Source organism: Erigeron canadensis, chromosome 3 (genome assembly GCF_010389155.1).
Source record: "Erigeron canadensis isolate Cc75 chromosome 3, C_canadensis_v1, whole genome shotgun sequence".
Taxonomy (NCBI): domain Eukaryota; kingdom Viridiplantae; phylum Streptophyta; class Magnoliopsida; order Asterales; family Asteraceae; genus Erigeron; species Erigeron canadensis.
Window position 1 is genome coordinate 31,316,955 of NC_057763.1, and position 22,543 is coordinate 31,339,497.

The 22,543-nt window shown below is 33.3% G+C and overlaps 4 protein-coding genes across 7 annotated transcripts; 1 reads left to right on the forward strand and 3 right to left on the reverse strand.

Moving 5' to 3' along the window:
- Positions 1-687: 687 nt before the first annotated feature.
- LOC122592772 (cytochrome b561 and DOMON domain-containing protein At5g35735-like) lies at positions 688-2,833 on the reverse strand. The gene is made up of 3 exons (XM_043765081.1): positions 2,086-2,833; positions 1,422-1,676; positions 688-1,157 (listed from the first exon to the last, which is right to left on the reverse strand). The coding sequence occupies exons 1-3, from the start codon at positions 2,698-2,700 to the stop codon at positions 846-848; spliced, it is 1,182 nt and encodes a 393-aa protein (XP_043621016.1). The 5' UTR covers positions 2,701-2,833; the 3' UTR covers positions 688-845.
- A 6,334-nt stretch (positions 2,834-9,167) lies between these two features.
- LOC122593186 (cytochrome b561 and DOMON domain-containing protein At5g47530-like) lies at positions 9,168-9,961 on the forward strand. The gene has a single exon (XM_043765555.1). It carries the CDS (start codon positions 9,282-9,284, stop codon positions 9,852-9,854), a length of 573 nt encoding a protein of 190 aa, XP_043621490.1. The 5' UTR covers positions 9,168-9,281; the 3' UTR covers positions 9,855-9,961.
- A 326-nt stretch (positions 9,962-10,287) lies between these two features.
- LOC122593187 (UDP-N-acetylglucosamine transferase subunit ALG13 homolog) lies at positions 10,288-15,536 on the reverse strand. Of its 2 annotated transcripts, XM_043765558.1 has the most exons (5): positions 15,314-15,536; positions 12,433-12,637; positions 12,192-12,291; positions 11,945-12,096; positions 10,288-10,490 (listed from the first exon to the last, which is right to left on the reverse strand). In XM_043765558.1, the coding sequence occupies exons 2-5, from the start codon at positions 12,610-12,612 to the stop codon at positions 10,473-10,475; spliced, it is 450 nt and encodes a 149-aa protein (XP_043621493.1). In that variant the 5' UTR covers positions 12,613-12,637; positions 15,314-15,536; the 3' UTR covers positions 10,288-10,472. The 2 variants fall into 2 exon arrangements, with proteins under 2 accessions (XP_043621493.1, XP_043621492.1); XM_043765557.1 differs by lacking the exon at positions 10,288-10,490 and having other exon boundaries at positions 11,704-12,096; positions 15,314-15,532.
- Positions 15,537-17,391: 1,855 nt separating this feature from the next.
- Positions 17,392-21,987, reverse strand: LOC122593271 (heterogeneous nuclear ribonucleoprotein 1-like). Of its 3 annotated transcripts, none has more exons than XM_043765660.1 (5): positions 21,872-21,987; positions 21,427-21,542; positions 20,864-21,088; positions 19,613-20,789; positions 17,392-17,935 (listed from the first exon to the last, which is right to left on the reverse strand). In XM_043765660.1, exons 3-5 carry the CDS (start codon positions 21,083-21,085, stop codon positions 17,922-17,924), a joined length of 1,413 nt encoding a protein of 470 aa, XP_043621595.1. In that variant the 5' UTR covers positions 21,086-21,088; positions 21,427-21,542; positions 21,872-21,987; the 3' UTR covers positions 17,392-17,921. The 3 variants fall into 3 exon arrangements, with proteins under 3 accessions (XP_043621595.1, XP_043621594.1, XP_043621593.1); XM_043765659.1 differs by having other exon boundaries at positions 21,682-21,987; XM_043765658.1 differs by lacking the exon at positions 21,872-21,987 and having other exon boundaries at positions 21,427-21,604.
- Positions 21,988-22,543: the final 556 nt, after the last annotated feature.

Below are 22,543 nucleotides of genomic sequence, written 5' to 3' on the forward strand. Positions count from 1 at the left end.
CATGTGTTAAACATATAAATATTAAAAATTATTAATAACTTTACCTTCATTTGAATTAACTATAAATACTAGCTAGCTACACTTGAAATCCTCGATTCTTTCTTGATAAACCCTAAATAAAATCCATCCATGCTTCTCTTACATCATTCAAAGATATATTATTATTATTATTGATGTTGTAGAATTAGAGTGTTAATTATGATGAGAAGAAAGTGAATTAGTAATTAAGATCCATGTACTTCGACTTTGCTCGTTCTTTTCTTCCAGGCGGTTGGAAGCTTCACGCCACACACACTACCACTAATTACTAGTGATTTCTAATATATCAATTGTTTTAATTAAAATTAAAGGTATTATATACTACTAGTTACACTTTAACCCTTATACTTTATTTAACTTTCTATTTAGATACTATCATTTTAACCCTTATACTTTAATTAAAATAACTCATTTATCATTACTAACTATAAAATATAATATCTTACTTAAAATATTACCGTTTAAACATCGGAGTGTTACACAAACAAAACAAAATCTGCATTTATGTCATTTGTTAATCTCAAACTTAGAAATTAAGGAATCGCACCAATTCATCCCAACTTTCTAGTTAAACTCCGCTGCAGTGATGATACTACAGGAAAGTTAGTTAAGAAAACTCGAATATCTAAGAGTGACTCAAACAAAACATTAACAACTCAAAATTCTCAATATAAATATGTATATACACAAACATATATAAATCTCAAAAAAAATAGGAAAGAATATAACTCTCAATATCCAAAAAGTACAACAATAATCCAACCATATGACATCTAAGAGAACAAATCCCCTTCCTTCTTCCTCGTCTACAACGGAAGAGTAGACCCATTAGCTCCATAAGAACCATTAGCTCCAGCGTGTGTCCTTTTGTCTTCCTTCTTCCTCTTCAAAACTATGAACCATGTCAAAGCTTCAAATACAACCGCAATAGCTCCCAATGCGATAATTATGCCGGTGTAAGTATGCTTCCACTTCTTCTCAGGGTCCAATATATCGAGTCCTTTGTAGACGTTGATGATGCTCAAGATGATTACCGAATATCCAAGACCTTGGTGGTAGAAGTTCCAATAGATTCTGTATTTGTTATCTGGCTTAGGCCTCAAAAGCAGAGCAAAAACCTACAATATTTAGTTGCAACCAAACAATCCGTTAGGCAAATTGCACAAAAACATAAATAATACTACTAAACAAGATAAAATCTCGTGACAAATCTTTCAGAATTATCATTTATTGGGGTCAAAAGTCTTCAAACAATTCCAAGTCAAAATCTAACGCAATCATGTCATAAAAGTCAAAGATTTTGACTTAAAAAATGGTTCATTGCATATGGAGACTTTATGTTAATTGCAAGCAAATGTTGAAAAAAGAAACACTGTTTATACCTGAAGTGTGGCAAACACAAACAAGGTGATTCCGATATTCCTGTGAGTATTGTACTTGATTCCGACTGAGTCACCACCGAGCTTGAGGCCAGTAGCCCATCCGGCAACTCCAACGCCATAGGCCGATGTTTGGATTGCAGCATGGAGGTAAAACCAAGCTGGATTACCTACTTTAAAAACCTTCAAATATCTAGCAACCATGACTCCCATTGGCATTAGTACTCCCCAACTAACCGCACTCAATACTCCATGTGTCTGTCAATCAATAATTCACCAAATCAATATATCTTATCTATCAAATTAATATGTTTGTATATAATCAGATAACTACACTTCAACTCTTTAAGGGTTAATTTTAACCCTTAGATTTTAATCTTAGGGTTGAAGTTGCTACAACTTTACATATAAAGTTGAGAATAACTTTAGACGATCTTTATTCCTATATTTCCTTCGTACATCCTAAATACATAGATGAAAAGTCCGAAAAAAATCCAAGATGGGTCAAAGTTAAAAAAATCCATGGAAGAAAAAAATAATAATAAAGAAGACAATTTTAAAATCCATGAAAAATTAAAAAATCCTTGAACAAAATTTTAATATTTTGTGAGATGTAAACAGTAGAGAGAGACTAATCCAAAACAAAAGGCAAAATAAAGAGACTTACGTTTCTCCGGCGCTGTCGTGACCCGCCAACACTACCACCGGCACCCGTCTGACCACTACTAAAATCCACGGTTCCAACAGAACTCCGGTTAGGCGGATCCAAATTATGAGTAGAAGGAACACCATTATTATTAACCGGGCCCACTTGCCAAACATGTGTAAAACTAGTTGTTGGTCCATTAGGCAAAACCAACGTCGCATAAATAATCACATCACCATCAACTCTCTCAGCCCTGATCACCGGAACTTCAAAACTCAACCGACTTGGTGTCAAAGTTGTATCAAAGCTATCTACTGAAGACCTATAAGCCTCAACTGACCCGTTTGGTCTTGTTACAGCCACAAGAGCTTGAGAATTAATCATACCCCGCCCACGAAGGTTAAGGGCCCAAGCAACCCATTGAGACGTGGTGGAGCCCGTATGGCGAAAAGCCACGTCGACAGTTCTATTAGCGTTAAAGTTCCAATGAAGATGAGAGTTTAGTACAGGTAAAGAAACACATGCTCGATATATTGTGTTACTTGTAAAAGAATATGTTCCGCAATTTTGAGCATGAGAAATTGCAATATTTGATATGAATATCAAAAGTAAAATACTCAAGATTTTACTACCCATTGGAAAATAAATTTTTTTCTGGGTTGGAAATAAATTTAATAACTAGTAGTTTTGATGTGCAAAGATAAAAGCACAAGATCGGAAAGTAAACTAGTTAATAAAAAGTTGGGGTTTCTTTGAATTATTGCGAAAGTTGTGTGTGTGGTTGGAAGAGAAAAGTTCTATCTTATTATATAGATACGAAAGAAAAAAGTGTGGTCGAAAAAGGAAGAATCGCAGAAGCACTAATGGGTAATGGAATACGAGTAGGAGTAGGAGTTATATTATTTTGTTACCGTCATTAGTTACTCGTATTACTTAAAAACAAGTTAGAGGGTTTTTTTTTTTATTATAATTTGTAGGGTTTTCGATTAAATAATTTTTCATTTACCATAAAATTTAAATATGTCTTTTAATTTGGAATAAAACTGCAAATTTTTTTTGAAAAATATGTTTTAAATAACAAAATTGATGCGTATTCCTTTTATAGGTTGTATTAACTAAAATAAAGATCTACTTAAAAACGTTATATTTTTTTATATCAAAAATGTTAAATGTAACCTTAAGGGCTGCACTTAATGTACATAAAAAAAATATTTACTTTTCATATAAAAGTTTCAGAATTTTAAGATAATATACAACTAATTAAAATATGGTAGCTAAAACTTTTAAGGTTGTATTTAACGAAACTTATATATCTATACAATATTATAAAGCAGAGTGTCTACAATTTAAGTTTCAACTTTTACTTTCTCAAAATGCTCATATATCAATTCTATATTTACCTAACGTTTTTTCTCTTTCCTCAAATCTCAATCAATCATTTTTTTCTCTCTCCTCCATAAATCATTTATTCCTCCGATTCATTCAAAAAAAATTATCTCAAAAACCGTACATCGATAAATTATAAAAATTATATGGGTGTTCTAAAAATTTCATACTCTTTCATTAGAGATGTTATTTGATATACTTTCGACGAATTTTTAAATCTGATGATGGACGACTAAGACATTTGACTATCACACTCTATGACTTACACCTCCTATGACCAATCACACTCTATGACCTATCACCTCACCATCTCACCGCCACTAACTCAACGGCCGCCGCAACGCGCGGGTACCGTTCTCGTATCATATTATAAAGTAAATCTTTTTTTTAGTTTCGACAGTGAATTTAAATATCAATATTAATTTTTAAGTTTTAACAATTCATCAAACTACATTATATCAATAACTTAAACTATTTGGCGTCACTTCTACCTCCGCGCGCCACTAAAACCAGTCAGTGTTGTATCGCGTGGATATAACTCTAGTATTTTAAGTATTTTAAAGTAATAATGGGTCTTGTGACTGATCTAACCGAATTATTGTTTTTTTTTTTTTTTTTTTTTGACGTATTCCTTTATATTCCTTGAATTTGGAAGAAGTAGACATTGCATTCACATAGAAAAAAGAAGCACCGATACTTCCGTTTTCAACAACTACTTGTTTAATAACTTTCTAAACGAGCAATTGACCATTCGATATCACATTGGTCCCGCATCCCCCAAAACAGGAATATCCTATTTACTTTATAATTAATTGTTTCCTAAATATATAAGAAAATTCGGGTGAAATTTCACTTCGAATTTATTGAATCCATATATAGTAACTTGTAATATTTACATTTAGTAAAAGTTTTGTTAAGAAGCAAATACAAATACGTACACAACTAGTTAATCAGCCCGGCTTCAACTCAAGCATTTTTAATAAAATTTTAAAAGCAATAAAAATCTAAAAAAATGTATATAACTTTTGTTATTGATATATTATAACTCGGCTTGAAGATATTAAATTGCTTAACACAATAATTATATATATTACTACCTATTGCATTAATAAAACATAAAAAGACATTTATGATAATATATAAAAAAGTATTTATGATGATTTCTAATAAAAGAATAAATTTGTAGACATCATAAATAAAATAAAACATTTTGAAAATATTTAATTGGCTATTTATCTTTAAAATTTTATTAATTAGATATGACATCATAAATAAAATAAAAACATTTTAAAAAAATTTGTAGACATGCCACATCATAATTGTTTCTAAAAATAGTTTAAAAAACAATCCTTTTTTATTATATATAAAGATAAAGATTTTAATTTCATAAATTAAGTCATTAACGAGACCATTTTCCTCTAAATGGAAATATATACCACATTATAATATAACATTAAGGTGGGGGAGTGCTTTACCACCACCCCATCCCCCACCCCCTCCCCCCTCCTCACATAATATTAATAAAATTATTAAAAGCATTACGTAAACTTAAAACTTATAATAGTCTGAGTCCACAATATTGTCGTCGTCGTTATGATGAATGTATCAATAGTGTTCAGGAGACCCGGTAGCGTCGCTGAGTTGAGGAGATATGTACTCCTCCTCCGGGTCAGTATGATAATCTACATGCTGACCACCACCGACATTACCTTGCGAGAATAACTCGTGGTCAAGCGTGACTGTGAAGGTGGAAGAGGCAGTGGTAAGCTGAAAAATAATTTGGTTCAGTCAGTCGATCTTCTGTCAAAAATATACAACATACTCATTTTCGGCAGTGTTCCGAATCCGATTAGGAGCTTCAATTCGGTTGATTTCGGCTTGGTAAGTCGTCTTCTCGTCGGATACACTCTGAATGATGGTGTTCATTTGATATCGGTGTCTGTCGTCGTTGACCATGTGGGATTGCATCGCCATTTTAATATCCTTTAGGTTCATGTTTGCCATATGTGTGTGTTGTATGTTAGAAAAAATGAAGAAGAAATAAAAGAAAATGAAGAAGAAAAAAGAAGCAAAAGGCACAAATGGGGAAGAAGAAGGAAGGAAAAAAAAAGAGAGAAAAAAGACCGTTAGGTGGCCCCCATGTTTTTTTTATTTAGTCTACCAGTCATATATTGCGAGACAAGCCCGGTGATCACACTCTCGATTTCGCCCACCGCCCAACCGGTACCGGTACCTTTGGGCGGTGTTCCCTTCGGTGCCGGTTGGGTGCCTAACGACTCAGTTCACCCTAAGCTAGGAAGTCTCCAAAAACATAATTATATTAAGAAATTTGATACGATCGATAGCCGTGCCTACTCAGCTTTCGAATTTTTTTGAATGTAAATTTTCGTATTGAACTAATCTCTTAAAAGTTTTATAGATATTGAAAAATGTTATATAATGTTAACATCATGATGCTGCAGTCACACCAATTTACACACGAGTAAACAACCCCCTATTATTTAAGGTTTGCAATGAAACATCATATAACTATATAATGTATATAAGTTATCTTTGGTATGCTAAGTAAAAATGTTTAAATTAATTACTAGAGAAACAAATGTTTTTATAATGTGTAGGTATACTATTTCAAACATGTATGAATTCAAGAAAAAGAAACCAACATTTGGAGCAAGTCAACTCTCAAAATATTGACGAAACACAAGTGGGCTTCCAGAAGTTCCAAAGTTATAGTTTAACCCGTGCCATAGTGCCATGCCGTGGTCTTCTGGTCCCATGATCCGAGTACTCCGAGTACTTTGTCAGGGCTATGACCCGATCCACCAGTCAACCATTTAAACTTAAACCAAAGTCTAAATTCCACACTAGGAAACCAATAAGTATTGACCCTAAAATTCACAACTTATACAATATAACCTCCATAAATTAATAATATTAAAATCAAAGTATTTTATTAATTTAACAAGATATTATTATATTGATAAATTAATAAATTATTAACTTAAAGAGATTCATATATAGTTTTCAAAATTTTCATGTCGAATATACATTCACCAATTTATTAAACCAAATTCATTGTTTTGAATTAAAGATAGCTCAATACACATGGTTCTAAATTGATCACTGTAAATATCGAATGGTAGGTTTTAAATTCACTTCATTATGGCTTTTGAACTAAAAGGTGTTAAAAGATCAACTTTGACCAATCAACAATGAAAACTTTTATGCGTGTATAAGAAAGATCACCACTTTTTGATAACGAAGTTGATGATGATTTATGAGCTTAGAAAGAAACACTGTAAGCGGCAACAACTCATCACAACTTTTTATTGTAATACGAGAATACGATTCATCAACTCTTAATTGCAATGAAAAAATTAAAGACGAACTTTACATAAACTTAAAGTTGAAATAAAAATAAGTGACTATAGATTTATTTTCTTACTAAAAACAACCTTTGAATATTGGAATATTTATGAAATTATTAATTTAGAGTTTCACTGGGACCAACATATTTACATTAGGGTTTCAAAAAAGTTATTATCTTATTATTTTATTGATTGTGGTCCAATTTTGTACTGGTTCCAAGTTCGAACCAGACAAATTATTAATTTTATCGAGATTATCAATTTATCGAGTATTAAATTATAGAGGTTATACTGTATCTCACTTTGGTTTCAACTTTTTTTTTTTCTTTTTGTAAAAATGACTTTTTTTTGGCTTATTTTTCTTTATCTTAAATCAATAAGTTATACTTTTAAATTTATATTTTTAAATTTAACTATCTCAAAGTTTATATATGTGACATATTCTTAACTTACTGTTAATATCTTTTATTTTTGTCACATCAACGTTGTTTATCACTTATAAACTAACACACCAATTCACAAACCTCTTCATACCACACATCATCACTTCCTTCATCACTTTATTTTATACACGTAAATATATAATTATATAAAAAGTTAGATTCTTCGACCAACATTGACGAGACAAAACCGATTTCTTCGGCTAAGCAATGCACCAAAATTGATGAGGCAGCCAATCAGGCAGTGCCAATGGTGTCACTTGTTTGACACAAATGATGAGCAAAAACGACAAGACCGTTGTAACGAGTCTCAAAAACCACCGTCATTAAAATATAATCCTAAGATTAATTAGTACTATCTACTTTCACAATGTACGTCTTTACCGAACACGATTACTTGTTTATTTTATAGAAGATCGAGGGAGGGAAACGTTAAAATTACATTAGTCGAGCAACATGGCACGAGTTGCTTGGTCAAGTTTCTTGACACGCTATATTAAATAGTGGCGGCTTCACATGTTAATTTGGTGGTCGCCCCACTTGTAAAATTTATAATTTAAGTAAGATATTTTGTCATTCATATATTAAAATGTCATATAACATTTATCCTGTATATTTAATTTAAGTATCTTCTATAGCTTTCAACGTTTTTATTTTATAGATATCAAATAAGACTTGCAACATGCAAGATTTTGCTAAAACTTATTATATAATGAAAGTGTGTTGAATGTATACAAAGCATGTCTAATTAAACTAACACTTTTTGAGTTTGTTACAACCAAATTATGTAAAACCCGTTCACGCTTTCTGTTTCTTTTACAGCAACATTTCACACGCCAAATCAAATAATAAAAGAATCTAGTCAATTCTAATTGACATGGTTTCAACATTATATAAAATATAACAAAATATGTTTTTCATAAACATTTGAAAGTTACTGCTAACTAAACTTTTTAATAATAAGTTATTAATGATTTAAAAAAAGGTCTACATAATGTAAGAACATATATCTTTTTAATAATAAGTTATTAATGATTTAAAAAAAGGTCTACATAATGTAAAAACGTATATGTTGCAGCTCTAATTTGGAGAGAGCTAGTAATTATTTAAATTTATCTTTAAATTTAATGTTTTTTTTCTAATGATAAATAAACCTTAAGATACACTTAACTCTTTATCAATTAACATGTGGTATTCTTTAAAAAAAAATATTAGAAAAAGTTAACATGAGCTATTCACTTTTTTTCTTTCTGAGTTTAGTATCTTCTTTTCAAGTCAACTTCTAAGTCTTGTTTAGTTATATTTATCATTTTCTTTTCTATTGGCTTCTTGAACCAAGATTTTTTCTTTCACAATTTTAGGTCTTAATATCTCAATGATATATGGGGAGGTTAAAACACAACTGTATATGTCAAGATATAACATTAATAATTTTTGTTTATAAGAAACTATGAAGAGAGAAAATAAGTAATAATATGTCAAAATAGTTATCCCCAAATTAGGGATGAGCAAAAAAACCGTTGACCCGTGCCCGACCCGGAACTGGCCCGAACCGACCCGCTCAAAGCCCAAACGGGCCGGGTCACGGGTCACGCATTTGTGGTTTTCGTGGGTCGGACCAGGCCGGGTCGGGTGAAAGCAAAAACCGAAAAAAAGTGAAGGAAACCCGTGACCCGTCGGTACCCGACCCGAACCGGCCTGGACCTTGACAGGCCGGGTCACGGTTTTGATTTTCATGCATTCATGGGTCGCGATTCGGGCCGGGGTTTCTCGGGTCGGGCCGGGTTGGGCCATTTGCACATCCCTACCCCAAATAGATGCAAAAGAACTTTTTATAGGTAGAAAAATGCACAAGCACCATTTGAAAGCATAGCACCGAAAAAGCAACTTCTTCTCAAAATGGTTTAGTGATGTTCCCATTATTATTCCTTAGAAAGTTACAAATCGATTCCACCTCCACAATAAATCAGAACCACATCATATTTCAATTGGTATAAAGCTCAAGATACTAGATTAAAAGATCATGGCTATGGTTTTAAGTTCTAAAACCATTCTATTCATCTTCACTATTATTATTTCTTTATTCTTCACTACTTCGTCTGCTGAAACATGTAAAAATCATACTTTTACATCCAAAAGGGTCTTCAAATCTTGCAAGGATCTTCCATACCTCCATGCTTATCTCCATTGGACCCTCTATAAATCCTCAAGACTAGTTCATATTGCATTTCGAGCCCAATACGGCCCAAAAGGTTGGGTTGCTTGGGCTATCAATCCAAGATCAACAATTATGACTGGCTCGCAAGCACTGGTTGCTACTCGCGATGCTAAAGGCAGGATGTCGGCTTATACCACGCCGATTATTGGATACAACCCGTCAATGAAACCTGGGAAACTCGAATTCCGTGTTTCAAAGCTCTCGGCGGAGTATGCAAACAAGGAGATGACTATTTTTGCAATTGTTGGCCCACTCAGAAACTTGCCAATTGTCAATATAGTGTGGCAAGTTGGAAGTGTCGATCGAAAAGGTGTCCCTCAAATGCATGAAATGGAGTCGCAAAATCTTCGATCTGCCATGGCAATTGACTTATCGTAACAAATATGAAACTTGAAATTCATCACTTCATTTATATAATAAAGTATATATACTTGTGCTAACCTCTTGGCTCAAACTATGGGATCACAGTCGCCCAACATTTTCTACTTTTATGTTAACACTATTTTCATGTACATTTTTTCATCTAAACGTAAGGTTAGACAGGGCAACATCTTTTCAAGATTCCCTATTTTTTAAAGTGGGGTTGCTTTTATCTTTAAGTTATTATGATGTCCTAAATAACCTTTTCGCATTGGTGTAACATCATATATCACATCAAACACAAGGAGAAACGTTACGCGTTTATATAAAAAATGCACAACTATAGGTGGTCTGTTAACGAGTCAAGACTGCATCACGTCGGTACCTTACTTTTGTTGCTTTCGAATGTTACAATAAGTATCATTCTAGAAACTTGTAAAGACCACAATAATTGAATTAGTAGAAAACTTTGATATTATTCGACCAGTAAAAAAAATGATGTGCAAACTCGACCTTCTGGGGATGAGTCAGTAGTTATACAGACATACAGACATTAAAAAGAAGTATTGTATACAACTTTTACACACGTTTACACCCTGAAACGAACACTGCTTTAATCCCTAATAGTTTGGTTCGTCATGCATGGCATGCCTCCTGTGAGCAAGCAAATGCAACTTTATGAGTGATGAAATAAAAGTTTCATGACAGTCCTAAATGCATTTTCTATCCATATAAGTAACAGTTAACAAGGCTAATAAGGCTAACTGTTGTTACTCTATCAATGGCTATGGCAATAAGATCTAGCCTAATGGTATTTCTTTACTTTCTTGCATCTCATTTTGAAACACTATCTGCTGGAACATGCTCAGACTATAAATTTACATCTCAAAGATTCTTCAGTTCCTGTAAGGATCTTCGCCATCTATCAGCCCATCTCCATTGGAACTACAACACATCCATGGGCATAGCAAATATCGCATACCGGGCTCGACAAGGCCCCCATGGTTGGGTTGCATGGGCCATCAACGCGAACCAACTAGGCATGGTTGGATCAGAAGCACTGGTAGCTTTCCATGACAGCAATGGGAGCATGACGGTATATCCAACTATGATAACAAGTTATAGCCCGACAATGCTGCCTGAAGAGCTTAGCTTCCGAGTTTCAGGCCTTTCAGCTGAGTTCTCAAATGACGAGATTACTATTTATGCATCTGTGGGCCCATTTTCAGGTGGGTCTCTTATTAACCAAGTATGGCAAGCTGGGAATTTGGTAGTAGATGGCGTCCCTCAAATGCATGATGTTTCACAGCCAAATCTTCAATCAACAGGGGCGCTTGATTTCTTGTCTGATTAAAAACACTCGAATAGGAAGTTGGTATAAAATGTCAATTCCTTCAAGGTTATGTTGTAAAAGCAGATATATAAAGGAAGCAAAGTTTCATTTTCACCAAAAAGTGAAGTTTAAAATTTTCTTTACAGGAAATTATAAAATTAAAGTAGCTTGAGGCTTATGAATATGTATATCATTCACGTGACCAAGATCCTCATCCTTTTGCTTGCTATAGCCATAGGTAGCTCAAACATCACATGTAAAAAAATTCAAGAAAAGAGAGACATATTGTACTAAATGATCTCAAGATTGCTTCTTTCCTAAACTTTGGGATCATTAACAATAGTCAGTACTAAATACGAGTAAAAAACTGGCCATTTTTTTGGTACCTAAAGTAAAAGCAAAATCCAAAAAATTTGCAATTGAGGGTCATAGTCATCAGCTGGATATCGGAAAACTCAAAATCATCTGCATATGAAGGCACTTCTCGATATATGTTATAGTCAAATGAGGAAAACTAAAATCATGTTCACTACAAACCAAAAAACTCCGGTAATAATTAATGAAACTTTTAGGAAGTATTGCTGCTCACCACTGATGTTTTAAGATGTTTGTTGCAAAATAGATCTACAGAGACGACGGTAAACGAGTAAAACATATGAACAGGTTGTGATCAATCAGCACTAAAACCCAGATGCCGATTAATTAGTTTAGCAACGGGGGCAGCATCACCTGACTCATATGGAACAATGGAATCTATATCAAGTGATTCAATGACCTGGTAGAGCGTTTGAGGCCGGGCACAAAACAAATGCTTCCTCTCTGCTAGTTCTTCAGCAAGCTCACTTTGATGGTTATCCATAAGATCTTCATTGACTACCACTATCAAAGGTTTGGCCAGCCTGAGCGTCTCAAATATGCTCCCTGAACCTGCCCAATTTTCACTTTTATTGTCATTTCAGTATAGTATAAACTAATGAAGCATTAATCTTGGCTTTCTTGGGTTAGATACTTAGATATAATACCTGCATGGCTTATAACAAGAGATGCTGATCTCAAATAGTCTGCAATGCTTGGACAAAAAGTAAAGTAATCTACAACCAGTGATCCATCTTCACCACTAGACTGCATTTTGTGAGATAACTTTTAATTCCGATTTTATTTAATCACTTTTAACCTGAACTTATTACTCATAGATATAACTACAGGTCAATTCAATTTGATTTGATCTAATACAATTCAAACAGAAATAACAATCCAAGATACCTTGTTAGGGACATAGGATCCACGACCCATTTGAATGACAAGATGAGTGTACCCTTTCTTTAACAACGCATCTTTTACTTGGTCAGTGTCAACAGTTTTAACAAGAGAATCGAATGATGTTGTGCCAACAGTCACGAAAACAATTCTTTTGGAATCAACCTGGTTCTCACTGCCATCCATCTCGTTACAACGTTCCTTTTACTAACTGTCAGATAAAATAAAATATACATGAAATGAACTTTAGCAATTACAAAAGGGGAGCTACTACCGCTGCACTATCACTTGTTTAGAACTTCGCATTTCTTAGTTTACAATTCTAACTAGCTAAAATAGCTTGACAATTTAAGTACCAAAATAGAAAATTGGCAACGGAAAACCTTCTATCCAGCAGACCTCAATGTCTTTACTCTTTGGTATCAAGAAGACCATTAAATACATATGCTTGAAATCTATAAATAAGCTTTATGTATGATTATTATATTATACCATTACATATTTATAGATGATCCTATTATTGATAAAAGGATTTATAAATGTGTAGTCTCTGTAAGCATCTGTAGAGTAAATACAATATATCAAATTGGCAGCTACACATCTCATTTGACATGATTTAAAAAATGACCTGCTTTGACCCGTTACCCAAAACCGACCAACCCGCCCATTTTTCCATGCCTAAAGCCTTTTAGATGCGTTTAAAGCATTGTAAGAAAAGGATATCTAAAAACCCCTCCCCTTAAAGCACCTAAAATTGTTACACACAGAATTTTTTATAATTTTAGATACACCTTTAATACTATTTTAAAACTCATGTATACTTTTACAATACAATTTACAAATTGCTTTACTACATAAAACACCAAAAATCTAAAAAACTGGAAAGAATGACCATTGTGTCACAGAACCAAAGTATCGTACGGTGACCTAAGTAGTTAATTACTAAAATAGCAATGTAGCGGTCAAGGTCCGCTATATGCTATATTGGTTATAGCGGTGAGATAGCGGTGGTATAGCGTTAATGAAAATACTATGCAATATCTATATATATATATATAATACTTATTACTTAATATTCAATAAAAATATCAATTAATACTTTATACTTAATAGAAATAGCAAAAGTCAAGCTTAAAAGCGTCAATATTTGAAACATTAGTGTTACTACTTGCAAAAATTAGAGCTTCTTTCAAGTTTTGGCCCAAAAAAAACCGCTATAGCACCACTATTTTACCACTCTTTGGACCGTTGTAGCACCGATATCGGTAAAATAGCGCCGCTAATAGCGGGACCGCTATTTTGGCCGCTATTTTACCTCAGGTCATCTATCCGCTATAACACCGCTATTAACTACACAGACGGTGACCAACCTTAAATACGCTATCAAATTTCCCTTTTCACACTATCAAACTCCAACAAAAAGATTCATATTCACAATTCTTTTTGCACATGAAAAGTTAACCACTTGTATATAAAATTTAACTATGACTTTTAAACAACCAAATGACATCTACAACTCAAATAACTATACAAGTTTTAACAGCATTTTATTCGTTGTTTATGGAAAACGGAGGTAAGGAACTTGTTTACTCACTACCCAATTATGCAAACTCTACCACAAGATAGAACAATGTTCAAGTCACTATCCGCCCACTTTCAATATAGCCCACCAACACATTTTAAATTTAGGAACACATATGGGTAAGCTTTTGCTTGGTGAGTATAAGTTGGCATTAATGCATTATACATTTATAAACATTTCAATAACATTTAGTGCAACAATATATTGACAGCTTCTTGTATTAGTTATTTATAATATCAGCTTATGGCTATTTAAGCTCTTCGTACCATCAAGTCATCAACTTCTTGTAATGAGAGCTTTATGTAATATCAGATTTTTAGAAACGACATCCTTTCTAATTCACTTCCATATCACTTATTAACTCTTCATGCAAATAAGCCAACAACACCTATTCAAGCAAAGTATCAAGTATGCATACACGTCTACAACACAATTTCCCTAAACATAATAATCAAATGATAGAACTGTATACGTGTACATGAATTCCTTTTTTATAACCCTTATTTCACAACAATATGCTCTTATGCAATTTTATGCATAATATGGATTCTTGCCCCCATTACGCCCAACCCAGATACTCATATTGAAGAGTTGAAGTCCACCAGTAGAAAGTAAATCTATCATAGATATCCGGATCACCTATTCAAATACGACATGCCTCACTAAAATTAATATCTTAATGTGAATGTCATATATCACACACCACCCTACATGATTTACTTACGACTTCATTTACTATTTACACTACTTAGAAGCAACCTATAGTATGAGTTATAATGTCTCATATTCATCCCGTATAACGTTTGAGCCAAATTTGAAACTTAAAACTCGACAGCCTACATCATTTCATTTATTTATCTAAACTAAATTTCCAACAATTATACGATTCACTTGATAAAGATTTTACGATTGATTTTTTATACGAATTCTACAGAGTACCCATTTTTTTTAATCTGCACAACTTGCTCTATACACGAATGCTTGTTAAAAACATCACAAATCAACTCAAATAATCCTCCGACATATATGTAATTATGAACCGACATTTATATAAGATTAATGGGACTATTTTAAACATGTTTATTTCATCAATAACATCATTTTATAAGTTATAAACATAGTTGATCACTTTTATACAATTAAGAAAATGCTCATTTTGACACCATTATAGTTCACCTTTTTCTAAATAAGTTTAATAAGTATAAATTTATAATTATTTAAACACCAATCAACAAAACCCACTAATTATGGATAAACTAATCTTAAACACTACAAATCAAGAGAAAAGAGATATAAAGATTATACCTTTGACAGCAGAAAGATTAAAGAAGCAGTTGATTTTTGATCCCTTCGTTCGAGACGTACCAAAAACACAATCAAACTGTGGGTTTTTTTTCAATCTGGGCCGGGTTTTTCTCAATATGGGTCGGGTCAGAGTTTGGAGGAAATTAGATGCGGGAAAAGGTCAAAATAAAAGGAGGGGGTTGGCGGAGATGGTGGTCAGTTTGGACTTTGTGATGTTTTTAATTTTGTAATAAAGTCCCGTACAACTTTGTATGACTTTTTAGCCCTTTTTAGTTTTTACTGGTTTTTTACTTTGTATTCAGGTGGTGTTTGTTTAAGTAATAAAAAAAAGTCGTCTTAAATTATTTAGCTTATAAAAAGTGTTTATTTTTGTGATTTAATAAAAAAAAAAATAATTGTATTATGACTTAATCCATACATACATTATTTATCAATTACTGGTTAAAAAAACAGACTTTTGCTCAATTTCTTATTTCTTTATTTTGTTTTGTATCAATTTAGCCACTTAATAGTTAAAAAAACAAACACTCTTACTCAATTTGTTATTTCTTTATTTTTCTCTCTAAATCTGAGATCTAGATCTCGGTGTCCTCTTCGGCTTTGACTTTGCTTTGTCATGGAGAATATTTTTCAAGGATAAAATCTTAAGTTCGAAATAACTTCTCTACCTTTGGGTATGAATAAGGTTGTCAACATCATATATCCCCCATGCCTCTTTTTTAGCGGGATTGAGTATCGTTATCTTTGTTTAACCACTCAATTTCTATGATTTTTACCCGTCACGATTTGTTAGAGATTAAACATAACACGAATTCACTCTCAAAATGAGAGTAATACACACAACTTCCTCACACTGAGAAAATCCTGGAGTCATCTTGAGATGTAGAGCTTCACTATTTCATTGTTAAGGATTATAATGTATGCAATCGGTAGAACAAAATTCTTTGCTTAATGCTATACGCTCAATTTGTAGAGCATTACTCTCAATTATGTTATTGATCACTTCGAATTTTCTAAACATGTAATCTCTATTCAATAGATAAATTTATTTGTAATATTGTTGGAGATCCTGTTCAAAGATGTTGAGTTTTGAAAACAATATGCCGAGAAACTCGAATGACGCAACTAAGTTATTATAGTGGACCAAAGCCTTTTAATTCTAACTTTTATATGATGCTTTTATGATCAGAGACTAGATCAAATACATTTAACCTTTGGCTAGTTTAATTGATGTGTCCATTATGACATTCAAAATACGACCATACTAAGCATAATGGGAAGGCGTATATCCGTATTCTATCCATTCCTCATTTTCAAACTTTAAGAGAGAAAAGGTGGTTACGGTTGGCTTCTGATTTTATAGCCAACAATCCTTCATGATGCTATTACTTTCTCCTGGGTGTGTGTAAGCTTTCCCCTGCTCATAAATGGGTCAATGCACTATGTTTTATATATAACGGAACAAACGAGCAAAACCTAAATTTTAGTTAAAACTACAGAGGTTTAATTGGGTAAAAGTGAGTGACAGTCACCAAAGTGCATTTTTAACATGTTTAAAAGCTCACGAATCATTTTAATGTAAAAAAGTGTAAAATTAAATAAAGGTGGACTCATCGGCCAAAAATCAGTGAGCACTAGTTTTTAACTAGCAAGATCTACAAATTTGTTGAAGTGCTTTGACAAGAAACTAGAAGTAGTCACTATCTGACTTGACTAGTTTGATACTTTGATGCATAAAATCCTGATCAAACTGAAACATCGGTTTGACTTTCTCCCAAACAAATCTTGGCAACTTGTTGACCTCGGTAAACCTGGACACAATGTATTCTTAGTCTAAGAAACACATGGAATTGAGAGCAGTCATGACAAACCATATACTTAGATTTGATGATTTTTCAATCAAGATGGCTAAGTAAGAAAGGGTCAACATAGTGAAGTCGCTTCAGTTTGACTGGTCTAGTCAGTTTCAGCAAAACAGTCAACACACGCCTATATAAGAAACTGTCATAACTCATAAGCAATTATACTAGAGTAACTGTACTATATACATAAATTTGCATATAAAGTTGAAACCAAAGTTTTATGTAAGCAAGCAAAAATCTAATAAGATTGATGTAACTTATTCATGGGAACCCTAGATAGGTTTCCCTCGAATGTTTGATACTAGTAATAGAATCAACAGTAATCCTGGTACACTTATGAGTTTAAATTAGAGCTCATTGCTAGCAAACCAAATGTGAAACTGAACCCTGAAAACGACGACAAAACGACATGAAACTTTGCAGTTTCATGAATAACAGGAAGAAAAAAAAAAGAACACAAAAACCCGAACATGGTCCAGGCAAAACATTGTCTGTTGTATCATCTCACTCACAAGAGATGACACCATTTGTTTTGACTATATGCCGCATTCAAATTATACACCTCACTCAAAAAAGACCAAAAAAGGAAAACTCATGGATCCAAAACATAAAAACAGAAAAAACGCCTTATAATCCACCATCTACTGCACTCAAGTTAGCTTTAAGATAGCCAACCCTTCTTTAGGTGAGCAAAATTCACATAACGCCTGATACACCGTACTTTAACTATAAAGTTATGCTTCCTACTATCCAGCGATTCCTGTAAGCAGCAAAAAAAAATCCGTAAATATCAAGTACCCTTACAGATGACAGCTGCATATTATGTGAAGAATTAAAATAAGTTGCAATACTTATAAGACACACATTGATATGGACAAATTGTCAATGATGCAAATATCAATTTCCCCATTTTCTTTCCCAAGTCATGTTTAGTTGATTACTATAAGATGTAATAGAAATAGATTATATGACATTTTTTTAATCAGATAATCATAAATGAAACTTGTTTACCCCAAACAGCAAAAGCTAGCTATAGTGACTTCAATTTGATTTCAGCTTCACTTAATGATTACAAGAATCATATATATAACAACATACATATCAAAAACTTATGGGATTTATTTATGCATATGCAATCATCTTGTCTAAACACAAGGATAGTCTATAACACAGCAGTGAAAGTCAAAAAAGGCTAGGACTTCTTTGCAAAGCAAGTCTCTAACTTGGGCAAAAAAGGTTTCGACGGGACCAATTATATATTGAGAGACAGACAGAACAAATAAATTAGCAGGCAACAATTGAGAAAGGGTAGGGACTAGTCGGTCAGGTGAGGCAATCTCAGCCAAATCACCTTAGTACATGTCAGATTAGACAGCTTTGCCAAGTTAATCGACTCCGGCACTCCGCCACCTAGTCTCTGAGGCAAATAGGTATAACGCAATGCATTTTCTGATAAATGAGGGTTGATATTCTTTGTTAATCATAAATGGCTCTTCTCATCATTCTATTAGACTGTATTTTATTTCTTATAAAAAAAAGTTGTCCCTACATTGGAGTTTATATAGTCGTATATTCCTATATAATAAGCTTAACAAAAAACATATCAAGTCTCCTCTATCCTCCATGGCAGCTCTGTGTTTGTTTTATCACATTTTAAATTTTAATTTTTATGATCGCTCGATCAGCTGAAACTACAATAACTGTATACTGTCTAAAACCATAACACGATTAGTACTATTCGAGTCTGAAACTAATCGACATTATAATATATGCTTATGAGTAAGTTACTATAACGTCTTCTATGCAACATATTCCTGCTATGTCTCCTAAATATGCCACTAACGGTATAGGTCGTCAAGTAATCTGTGTTTGCATAGTCAAATTATATGTTCTGGAGAATGGAGAACCGTAACTACAGTGAATACATAAATTGATAGATATGATCACATTATAATGGCCCCTACTCTTCTCTTAAAATGTTATTGCAAATTTAGTTATAACTTATAAGCATGATCAAAAACTATCAAAAATTCAAAATAACCACATAAATCAATCACCAGTATTCCTTCATATTAGTTAAATGTCGTATAGGGATTCTCTGCCAATTTAGAATTACTTCACTCGGGCATGCAATAACATTGAACCATTTATGGGTAGTTTGCCAAGACAATAATCCATCCAATATACATTATAGTTTGACGAAATTCTTCAATTTTGCTTTCAAATTTTTGGTCCCGATTTATGTTATATATAAGGTTTTCAGTAATGTTTTTGTAGATCCGCCTCTGGTGAATGATAAACAGAATCCAAAAAAAGCTAATGAGCCCAATTTGACTTTCCCACTAATGTGTAGACCATAAGAATCAAACCATGTGAGCTGAATTATACTAACAAAAATAACTTTCTATAGTGTTCATGATTTGTTAAGAAAACATACCTCTATTTTCCTGTCTCTTAGCAACACTATAACCACCTACATAACCAGAAGGACTCTTAGTCTGGACATCAGAACCACCACCACCTAGCCCATACCCACCAAATGAACCACCTGGCTCACGCTCATTATTTGTTGACCGCCAAGTTGGGTCACCTCCATAGACCGAGCCACCACCACCATAAAAGTCTGTAAAAGGCCCGTCATAACCTAAATTTGCACCAAATGATGATGTAGGAACCACACTATTACTAGTATTTCTTCCATAACCTGCACTTCTCAAGCCATAATTATTCTCCCCGCCTCCATAACCAAGATTAGCACTCTGTGTAGTAACATTCCCCAAACCTTGAGATGAAATCGGAGATGAACTCCAATTGAGCCCTGTGTTCCCTAAGATAGCCCCGCCAATGACCCCAGCTGAGCCTGTGGAATTTGATGCATAGTTAAGCCCACCATTACCCCATAAATTTCTAGGATTCGAACTGAAAAAAGATGTATTCCCAGCATTTCCACCCTCAAAACTGACAGGATTCCCAAACCGATTTGAATTCCCAACATAATATGGGCCCATTCCCCTCCCATAGCTCAGAGTACTATTATAATTAGCACCGCTACCATAATTCTCGTTCATCCCAGGTTCAAAGTTCAATCCCATTCCATAGCCAGAACCAAACGTAGCAAACCCGCTTCGTGCAGAAGGAATCGGGCTGAATCTACCGTCCATCCTAACACCATAACCTCCAACTCCAACAGCATTCGGAGAGTAAGCTCCATTAAGAAAGCTACTAGCTCGACTCAACCCATAAGGATATGCACCAAGTGAGCTTCGGATTGGACTAGGCGAAAGCTCTTTTGGAACTGCTCGTTTAACCTCAACCATTTTACCATTAAGTTCATGAAACGTTTTTAATAGAACTTTGTCTACTGCATTCTCTGAATCAAACGTAATGAACCCAAATCCTCGTGGCCTTTGGGTACTATGATCATACATAACCACTACATCCGTAATTGTTCCATATTGTTCAAAGTACTTCCTGAAATCGTTTTCAGTTACAGTAGACGCTAACCCTCCTACAAAAATCTTTCTGGTTCGGGCTGGACCAGGAGAACCCTCAAAGCTACTACTACTTCTAATTGGGCTTTGATCCTCCCTAGGAACAGCCTTTTTCGCCTCAACCTGCATTACCAAAAACAACATCACACAAAGTATTCTGATCACTCAATCTGAATCAAAATTATGAACTAAGTTACCATTCTGCCATCAATGTTGTGTTTCTCCTTGGTAACTCTATCTGCAACAACAGGATCTGAAAACACAATGAACCCAAAACCACGAGCACGGCCCGTGGCATGATCCCTCATAATTACAGCCTCTATAACCTCGCCATAACTAGTAAAATAGTCTTTCAAACGCTCTTCATTCGTGTCCCATGCTATCCCACCGATAAATAACTTACCAAGATCAGATTGCATTTTCTGCACACACCAAAAACCAATCCATCACAACCCAAACTCACAACAAAAAATATTACTATAGCATCATCATCAAACTTAACAATAGCAGCATAATGAAACTAAACATACAAATTACCAAAAACATTATCAAAATGTCCGTCACAAGATAAGTGTCCACTTTATTTCTATTTATCCCAAGATAAGTATCCAGTTTAAAAATCAAAACACTTAAAAGAAAAAAAAATTATAACAACTTTTTTAAAATGGTGTGTCAATTTCATAGTGGACAGTATCAAAAACAAAATAACAATCCATACTTCAATAAAGTGAAAATGTAGATCAGATTAAAATCAATATACCTTACTTTGAAGAAACACACAATGATTATACTCCCAACAAGATAATGGGATTCAGAATTCAGGTATCAGTCAGAAAACATTTCCAGGATTCTTCAACCCAAACTTTCAGCTCAAAACTTCAACAAAAGATTCGATCAAAAACCAAACTTTTTAGCCCAAAATTCCAAAACAATATATAAAATTAATCAAAGAAACAAACTTTTAGGCCAATAATAAAAGAAAACATATAAATAAACAAATCTAACAAAGACCCACCAAATTTAACAAATACCCAGATGAAGAAACTTGATAAAAATACAAAATTTAAGATCTGAGAGGAGGCACAATAAGAACAGAGGGCATGTTCATCCTCCTCAGATATTGCCCCCTTTATATTTATTGATTTTGTTCAATTTTTCAAATAAAAAATTAATAAAAGTTAAAAAAACAAAAATATATATCTTACAAAATAAATCTATGATATGGGTTTGTCTTCTACATAAATAAAGATGTGAAATTTGGCAAAAAGATTAGATTTTTCTGTAGGTGAATGTGTGTGGTAGTGTATAAGAAAAAAAAGATAAACTTTTTTTGGGGGTGTTTTGATCTGAGTTGATAGGCAAATTGAGGTTTATATATATACTTATTGGGGAAAATGGTTTTTGTGTTCAATCCCATGTATGTGAATGCATGGATGTTTAGTTTGTGGACCCATTTTTGATTGACGATCTGCGACGGTTCGGACTTCACAACAAGATTGATATGTTGCTTTTGTTTGATGAACGGTTGAGATTATCTTTTGTGGTTCTTTCTTATTTGTACTAGCTATAAAAAAAACTTTACTTTAATTTACCAAAAAATATTTGTAAAAAAAATATATATATATAAAACTTAAAAGAAAGCATGTAAGTCATTCATATATAGCAAACTAAAATATTTAAAAGTGAAAATATTTAATGAAGAAGTAAAAAATCAAAATTTAATTAGATATGATGTCATAAATTAATTAAATAAAAACAAATAGTTAGTAAGAAATTAATTACATATAATGAACCAACTAATGAACTAAATGTAATCAACATGCATATCAATACATGGAATGAACAAATCAAATGAACCAACGTAATCGTCAAGTATA